We start from the raw sequence: 9960 nt of genomic DNA, 5'->3' as shown, positions 1-9960 counted from the left end.
CTTATTTACAAATCATAATTTAATACACTTAAAAAATCAGGTTTAGCAAAAATCACACAAAAAGGTATATTATTAAACTAATCTAAACTATTAGGCAACAGACGTAGGCCTACTTGACACACACAACCGAAAAAAACCTATACGCGATAATATTTTACAATGTCTTCTTAAAATTATCATAAGCCTTATTTTTAATTTATTTTTTATTAAACACCAAGAACAAAAACAAAATGTACACCTACAATGGCATTGATAAATACAGATTAAAAATCATCATAAACCTTAATCTTACTTCCTACATTAGCAATGACCATATTTGGGTTTGAGGTGAATCAGCGCCAAAATAACCCACTGTCTATGATAATACCAGGGCATGACTGCTTGTAGTAAAAAAGTGTGTAAAGCTGTACTGTATGGACAAGGAAGTGAGTCATATGCTAGTCACTGACGGTAAAATGACGTGTTTGTTGGTCGACCGACCCCAGCACGAATGAAGAAACGTGGAACACTGGTGTACTACAATAACGACTACAACAAGGAAGCAACGTGCTTACTATCAGCCTATTTAGGACATAACAGTTTAGAGGAAGTAGAACTGAAAAGAAGAAACATCCGAGTCATTTTGGATACATCTTATATCGGTAAGGAATTGCCTTAAGAATAATTTATTATTAAAATAATTGTTGAAGTTTTTCTTTCTTATTTGTTCTTAAGAGATTGAGTTAAGGGATCAAGTTGTAAAATTGCCAAAACATAAATGTGATGTAGTAGCCTAGGCTATGTAAAATGTTAAACTCCGATTATCTTGATCGTATACTAGTACTAGGCTACTTGTTACTGCAATTGGTTAGCACCATTATTATCATTAGGCTATATTAATATAAAAAAGTTTGAAAATGATAATTACACTATCACTATTATTACACTATAGCATATATATATTAGGCTACACACACACACACACACACACACACACACACACATGATTGTGGGGTTTTTCGTTGGGAATTTCCGATGATGCACTTTCCCAGCCGCTTGCTTAAACATCTTTAGTATTGCATGTGGTGCGCGTTTAGCACGTGACTGAATAGTAGTTCTTTGGTGCGCTCCGTTTTTTAGTCCTTTATACAGTAATGGGCTCATAGCCGTACTTTTTAATAGACATTATCAGTTTTAATAGACTGTAATAATAGAGTAGAATTTGATTATTGTAAATAACACCCCGCGTCACTAGTAGCCTACATACAAGCGGTTTGGAAAATGGATGGAGAAAAATAGGAGAGAGCAGGGCACAACCGAACGCTTTTTGACTTTCTCAGTTTGTGTAAATGTATGGGGTTCAGAGTATTTTTTCCACGTTAATTTCACACATGTCTAGAACAATTACGTGGTTTTGTTTTATAAATACAGTGTATAGGCTACTTTTAATCTTGATATACAACGCCGAAAGAATGGATGTGAAAGTGACAACAAGGCCCATAGGTGGGGAGTAGCCTACATTGTAACATGTGAGGGGCACATTGTAACATGACCATGACAGCTTAACATACTATCTGATCTACTTAAAAAAAATATATATACAAGACAATTATTTACATAAATATTTTCTCAATAAAATATAATTATTAACTTTTTAATATAAAATAATGGCATTTTTTAATAATTAAAAATAAAATAATTTGACAACGAACACACCGGAAAACGCAGCTATGCAACATACCGTAATTCAAAACATAATAATAATTATTAATTTCTGAACATTGACTCTCAGTCTTTATTCACTCTTTTCTCGTGTTTTCTCAATAGAATTCATAAAAGTAGCCTATAGAAAATAATAGCATAGTTCTAATAGTTCTAATAATAGGGGATTGTAACGCAGTGTTACAACATGCCCCACCCGCACAACTGGGATTTAACCCTGCTAGTGACTGCTAGTTAGCGAAGCATTACAGAACCATGTCAACTGTTAAATAACATATTGGAGATTAAAATAATATCAGATTTGTCTAATTTAAAATAAACACCAAAAATAGAGATGAAAAATTAACATAAGAAATTATATGGTTAAGTAAATGTTCAGTGATATCTTCCAAAGATTTCAGATTTGTTTCTCTATATAGTGTTGATATGGCAACTAGTAAATACACTAAGTTCCGTCATGCTAGCATGTGTGGAAGTATTTAAAACAAGTGTGTTAAAACTAGCCCCGCGTTAGTTTGTGCCACGCTCACCCCTATTGTCTGGAACTTTGCCTTTTGAGAACACATGCCTAAAATGATCTACACTGAGTTTGTAACGTGCGATTCACAATTTCTTCTTTTAATTTGATTATAAACTTTAATATAGCCTAGACAAAACTTTCAGCACCTGTTGACCTGCTCACGACTCATCTCTAAACCCATGCACATGACATTAAGACATTCTGCTTTACTTGAGTTTGCAGCTTGCCTTCCGTCACAAGTAGCCCAAGAGTTTGAGGTGTAGGTGGAAAATAGAATTAATCTGAGCTATATGAGCCCCTTGTGCAGACTTACTCTTGAATGACTTATTATTGTGTCACTTAAATCAGCATTCTGACTAATGTCTGAATGTAGACTCCTAGCCTGTTCCTCAAAGGTTGCATAGTCCAACAACCTAAGTCAGCATGTTTAGAGTGGCAGATATTGGTCATTTGGTTTAATTAGTGTTGTATAAATATTATATGTAAATCCAATTTTTTTTCTTGGAATTAACAAAGACTTATGACTGAATTGTCATAAGTAGGCCAGCATGTTTCGCAAAGTAAACTGAATTGAATAATAAAACGTTTAATTATTTAAACATAACTTATACATGGTTTAATTTACTCAGAAAGAAGTTCAAATATTTACACTTAGTGAGATATTTTTCTTAGTGGGAGTTTCGGCTAAAAAACATCAGTATATGACTGCATATTAATGTCTTGGAATTAAAAAAATAATAACATAATAGCACTATGATAACACTAATTTGCATTGTGAGTCCAAAGGATGCATTTTTATTTGCACTTTTATTTATCTTAATTTGCAACTGTAAACCTTATTTAGCAATATCCTGTTGGGAAAAGCAACTCTATTCACATTTTTGCATCCTATTTGCCTTTAATGCAAATTATGGTTGTGGCATTCTGTCAGTAACAAGTCTTTACATGTAGTGGAGCTGAGTAACAGCTGACACAGTTTCAACAGGTGTCAGAGAAAAGAGAAACCCTTGCTTAGAGAAGTTCCCCTTTCTGAGATGCTTATAGAAATGACCTATACAAATGGGTAGATGTTTCAGGTGGTGGTTAAACATGGGAATTTATTTATTTGACAAGACATGTTTTTTTGGCTAGTGACTGAAAACTAATATGCTTTTATTTGAACAAGAAGAACGTGCTTTTTTCAGGCCTGCACATTTAGTCTTTTTGCGTAGTTGACTTTTACACTGAATACAATATTCTTAATAAGAATGCTAGAACTTTTCGACTTAACTAACGGATGTCAATCAGAGATTATTATTATGTCCTAACTTTGTGGTTCCTGAATATAATAAGTCCCAAAGAGGAATTTCAGCTTTTCATGATTTTTTTTTTCAGTGGCGAGAATGAAGAGAGAAGTGAGTGCTGGAGTGAACTTTCTGAAAGGTTTGGCAGTGGAGCGTGGAGGTGTGGATCAAATTAAAGCCAAACTTTTCGCTACAAAATTACAAGAGCTTCTGCTTGAAAAGTTCTCAGACCACTGGTACCCAGACAACCCCAGCAAAGGACAGGCATACAGGTAACCCTAGCAGTGTCTTAATGTCGCACTGTTATTCTTAATTCAAAAATAAAAGTTAATTTTTTGATAATCTTCATAATGCCAGGTTGTTATGGCAGATTTTTTAAGCATTAAAGTCATGGCCACGACTAAACTAAGTGACCCGAACACGTTCCTTCCTTTTATCGTAGTAATGCACTGATCAAATCAATATGAAATAAATACGATGTAAAATAGCTTCGTCAGCATTATCTCAATATACACTATATATTCAAAATATGTTTTTATGCTCTTCTGCTTAATACGGCTGCATTTATTGGATGACAAACTGTGAATATTGTGCACTGTGAATATTGTGCACTGTGAATATTGTGACAAAAAATATTGTGAAATATTATTACAATTTAAAAATAAATGTTTTCTTTTTTAATATATTTTCAAATGTAATTTATTCTGTGATGGCAAAGCTGAATTGTCAGCATCATTACTCCAGTCTTCATTTTTTTTCAGGATTCTTTAATTATTAGAAAGTTTAAAAAAGTTAAAAATCTTACTTTCCACAAACTATTGCATGCTCATGCCTGCTTTCAGTAAAAAAAAGTGAAGAAATCATTTAATTTGTTGTCAAAGTGGAAATTATTCATACTCTACATAAGGTAATATCTGAAAGACCTACATACTGTAGCAACCATTTACAATATTAACTTTTTTACGCTCTCCTGGATTTCTCAGATGCATCAGAATAAATGACAGAATTCCCTGGGATGAATCAGTATCACAAGCATGCATGGAGAGTGGCTTAAAGGCAAGGGAGTTGGGCTTTCCTCGGGAGATCACAATGTGGATCGACCCGTTGGAGGTGTGTGTGCGGTAAGTTGAATGATATTTGAAAGAAATACTTGTTGTTTGATAAATTAAAGAAGAACGGTATCTATAGGCCTTTTTATGAATATGGTATTTTTTGTGAAGTGCGATCTAAGGGTGTGTTCACACTTGTAGTTCGGTTTGCTTGGTTCGGACATTTAGTCATGGTCCACTTAGCGTCCAAAACTATCTGTATGCACTCGTTTTATGTGCGTAGCCTACATATGATGATAGTTTGACGAGCTGAGAACTCGTGAAGAGCTTATAAAATGTGTAAAGGAGTTAAAATGACGGCAGGAATCCCTCTGTCACACACACAAACGATCTGCTGCGAAGAGATGCAGTTCTGATGCCCGTACCAAACTGATGGACAACATCGTGACTATGACGCGAAAAAACAGGTATGCTTGAGCATTCGGCCCTTTTTAGGGTCACATCTTGTGACATCATGTCCTGTTTTTGGTTCGTGTACATGTATTTGGTTTGTGTTGCGTTCATATATCATTCGAACTGCGCCAGAGTTGGTTTGGAAGTGGATCGAGACCCATCTTTCAGCGGCCTCGGTCCTCTCGTTTGGTGTGCGCATCAGGGTTCGGATGGCAGGGTTCACACTTATTCAAATGAACCACACTAACAGAGCAATCGCACTAGGGTTCGTTTTAATCTAATCAAGTGTGAACACAACCTAATACTAGTCATGTTAAAGTAATGGTTTACATTCATATGTTCCCACAGGTCTGGGGAGAACGGCAGATATTTTACTGTGGCTCAGTTTGCTAAAGTCGAGGATGTGGTAAAGCACTCGAATAAGGATTACACTTTTAACCAAGTGGATTCTGTGAATCCGGATACATCGGACTACCACTCAGCGACCTCATCTGACTGCGGCTCAGCAGTCTCAAGTGATACAGAAGAGGAGGTGAAAGACGAAACGAAAAAAGTGGAGAAGAGAACAGTGGAGAACACCGTTTATACAACGAGATTTAAAGCAAGGGAGCCAAAAGGGCAACGCAAGTTTCCCACAGCTCAGGTAAATACCATGATGCATTGTTACAAGTTCACTTCAGCAAACTACGCTCAAGTTGACTGAGGAAGGCTGAAATGTTGGAATTACTAGCAAGAGCAAAAAACGCATTCACCTCTGCCTCTATTTTTAGAAACCAACTGTTTTTATATTCACTTCTTGCTAGATTTGTTTTCTCTGCAGTTTTTGAACACAAACTACGATACCTTTGAATAAAAGACAAGTCTTAAAACTGACATTGTAAAATATTTTCTCTGTCATTAACAGATCCCTGGCCCGCAGTACTTTTACAACCCTGCACCGATGTGGCCTCAGTACAAGAAAAAGAGAGGCATGTTCTTCACGACCGTATGTCCACCGGCACCTTCTCCTTTGTTCACTTACTATGTCGTGCCCAATGCCCCTCCTCAGTTCATTGTGCCTCACGCTACCCTGCAAACCTGGGGGACAGTGAAAGGGTAGAGAGCTCGAAACCAATTAGCACATACACCTGGTATGTTAGAGTATATTTATAATGTACCTGCCATTCTGCGGGGAACTTTATAGCTTATGATAATGAAATCGTAAGCATGGGATATATTGACAAGCATGCCAACTATTTAACTTTTAATTGATATTAGTCATATATTTTTTAAACCTTTTCTCTTTTTACCTATTTCATAGTTATTTAGATTCAGTCAATATATTCAAAATGCTCTTGCACAAAACACACAATCTGTTATTACTTGATCAAAAACCTTACAGGGATTTTTTCTCAACGAAAGTTGATTGCTGCATACTTGAAATTTTGTATTCATCGAAATGGAAATCACAGCTTTTCCACCAACTTCTGTATTGAACGTTTAGATGTTTTGGGAACTTTTTAATCAAAGAATGTTGGAGAGGTATTTCATGTAATAGAAAATCATGTAATAGAAAAGCGAATGTAATTATTGTTTGAAATCAATTTGAATTCAATGAATATTCACTAAATATTATCAGCAGTTCAGCTCAGGACTGAGTGGTTTATAGAGTCAGCAATACCTCTGAAAACACCAAGCATCCCTTTTCTATAAAAAAAATAAAATAAAAATCAACTCATAGTGAAGTCAAATAGTGCTGTGTGGATGAGGTTTCAAATGTGCTGCATTTAGATACAGTTCCTGACTAATGTGAATTAACCTTTTTCACTTTAACTAAAAATAATCATATATGCTCAAGATGTAGAGAGGACTGCATTAAAAAATAATAATAAATGTTATTTAATTAATTATACTAGATTCTGTGCACAATTTTACCTTTGCTAAATGGTAATGATAATTTTATTGTAATTTATTCCAATACCACTAGGGGGTAGTATACATTGCCTTAAGCCATATTTCCACATTTCATTATCTTTTATTTGCTGCAGTTTTGATGTTTTGATTGTAAATAATTGATTTTCTACTGGTACTGTTTTATAAAACTGCATGTAAAAGTGTATAGTGTCCTCGTCTCACCAGTGCGTTTCAAAAGAAATTATTTAACAAAAATGTGTTTTTATAATCTACCTTTTTAGGTTTATTTAGTTTTTGAACCATATGACTAATTGAGACTAGTATAACATAGAAGTGTCTTTTAACACTGGAATTGTACTTTTGCTTTGTTTCTTATTTTGTATAAATTAATAGTGTGCTGTTTCGTATGTTAAATTTATAACACCTTTATTAATTTTACAAACTTTTGCCTGTTTTCTTTGTTCAGTCTTCAAATGCATATTTATTTGTGATTTCTTTCTCTGTATTCTTTTAAAGAATGTTTTGTTATTATGCAATCAATGTAAATTATGTAAAAAGTAATTAGATCTGTTTTAAAGCTATGTCCAACTGATCTGTTACAAATATATATTTTATTACTAAAACAGTAACGAGAGTTGTCTATTTTTATTTGTTTATGGTAAAGTATAAATGTTTACATGAATATATATATATATATTCATGTGAATATGTATAATTTTTTTTGAATCTTTTTGTTGAATCTTTCCATAAATCTAAAGGATTTATGATAAATCTAAAGATCTAAATTTCTTGATGGGCTAAGTTGATGAATTTGGAGTTAGTCTTGAGTCAAATCAAGTCACCTGTATTTATATAGTGCTTTATACAAAACAAATTGTTTCAAAGTACCCTTACAGTGATAACAGGAAAATGATTCAACAATGCATTTCGGCTGCACAGCAGCTCTTAAAGAAAATAGTCATTATTCAGCTGGTCAGTTTAGTGTTGATTCAGTACGGTTGTAAAGATCATCATCAATCTATAAAGCAGTTCTGCAGAAAACATTGATGCCATCTCAGTTGAGTTCTCAAACAATAGTGTCAGTGCAGTTAAATCAATAAAATTGTTGAATATTAAGTAAGCCTTCTGATGTGATAACTAAAGTTTGGATCTCTGTAACCTCTCTTAAGACCTTCTAACCTCTGAAATCAGGCCAAATATGGTGAAAATGTCCTAGAAATAAATTACTCTTCATGGACTGGACTAAACACTTATTGAGATGGTTGTTGTAAGTTCTGCTACAGGATGCCCTGGCGGAAGGATCCATAGGGTGAGTGCGTCACATGGCCCAAGGTCATAACGTCATTCCTAAAGGAAGACAGGCAAGGACTTGAGCATAGAAATAGAATCTGCTTCAGTTCATTGAGTTTGAAGGAGTGGGATTGTAAACGAAGAGGAGAGGCCAACAAACTTTGTGGCCATGCTTGAGTTTCTGAGTTCCTGTCCGTCCTTTGTTCATAATGGAAGTGGCAGTTTAATATTTCATCTTCCAAGTAGTCTATCTGCTCATTTCAGGACCAGGCTTGTGCACAATTCTTGAATTTGAATTGGTGTCAAAAACAGGATCTAGATTAACAATTCGAATTTGAATTAAAGGAAGGAGAATTGCAATTCAATCAAAATTCCAATAAATTCATATACATATTTTAAGTGAAGTGTTTAACAATGAAGCTAATATGTCAGATAGGATTGCATTATGCACTTTGTGTTATTTTATTACTTTGAAATGAAAATAACATTGGAACAAAACTAATTGAACAACATTGAGGGGGTAATTTATTTCAAGAATTTGATCATTATCTAGAACAAAATGTATGCAGGGTTGAGGAGTGACTAGTTACGTGTAATGAAATTATGTTATTAAATTACAAAAGGAATGTAATTAAGTTGTAGGCTATTACTGAGGTAAAATGTGCAATTCAATTAGTTACTAATCAAATTAAAAGGAAATTGCTTTCCATTGATAAAGTAATCCAAATAAAGTATTCCAAACCACATTTATAATGGGTAACTTATAACAGTAAGCAATTACATTTCCAAAGTAACCTTCCTAACACTGAATGTATGTGAGATTCAACAAAGGGTGGAATTTCTTGAATTGCCATGAATTGAATTCCACTTCCTGTCATTCCAATTCAAATTCAACTTCCTGTGGGGCGGAGTCAATTCAATTCAAATTCCAATTCATTAATTGAATGGAGGCCAATTCTGAAATTCAGAATTTTGCACAAGCCTGTTCAGGACAAGGGAATCTCATTTTCAAATGCTTTAAAGTATGCTTCAGCTGTCAGTCTTTAAAAACTATTTACCTTTCCTTTATTTTTTATCTTTTTTTTTTTTATCTCAGGCTTACCGTGGAACTGCATCAACTGTTGTGGGCAGAAGTTGGATAAAGAGATAGTTCACCCAAAAAGTAAAATTCTGCTATCATTTTCTCGTTTGTTTTAATTTCTTTCTTCTTCTGAACACAAAAGAAGATATTTTGAAGAATGTCAGAAACCAAACAGTTGTTGGACCCCATTGACTTTGACCATTGACCATAGTATTTAGGCTATCTGCACGCAAATTGTGGAGGTCTGACCTCGATTTTGAGGCTTGTCCCCCAACAGGAACTCTAAACAAAGGCATAGCCTACCTCTCATTCTCAAGTATATAATTTAGGTCAAATGTTTCAACCACAAATATTGCAACTTGTTAACCATAGTCTTACGCTACTTTACGCTTTCCGTACAATCACTCTTGGACGATACACAAACATGACAAATGCTGTAAGTAGGCTAGTGTCAGCGCTGGTTGCAGTTACAGAGATGAAACAGGATCTAAGTGCAGCAGTCTTTATTTAGAAATAAACTCAAAACTTCACAAAACAGAATCACATGAACAAGGATCAGGAACAGAACAACCAACATTAAAATCGGTCCGAGAACTGAAAGAAACACAGGCCTTAAATAGACAGAAAACGAGAGGGGCTCATGAACTAAACACACTTAAACAGAACTAAACTAATCAGTGACCATATGAG

General features: G+C 34.5%; 1 protein-coding gene across 1 annotated transcript; it reads left to right on the top strand.

The window, feature by feature from the left end:
- Positions 1-368: 368 nt before the first annotated feature.
- Positions 369-7526, top strand: LOC307005279 (maternal B9.15 protein). The gene is made up of 5 exons (XM_079625272.1): positions 369-641; positions 3596-3776; positions 4488-4625; positions 5355-5649; positions 5911-7526. Exons 1-5 carry the CDS (start codon positions 491-493, stop codon positions 6103-6105), a joined length of 960 nt encoding a protein of 319 aa, XP_079481398.1. The 5' UTR covers positions 369-490; the 3' UTR covers positions 6106-7526.
- The last annotated feature ends 2434 nt before the right edge of the window (positions 7527-9960 follow it).

The sequence above is a fragment of the Phoxinus phoxinus genome (genome assembly GCF_949152265.1).
Source record: "Phoxinus phoxinus genome assembly, chromosome: 10".
Lineage (NCBI taxonomy): Eukaryota > Metazoa > Chordata > Actinopteri > Cypriniformes > Leuciscidae > Phoxinus > Phoxinus phoxinus.
The sequence above is the reverse complement of the archived record's forward strand: the minus strand, read 5'-3'. Positions and strand labels throughout refer to the sequence as shown.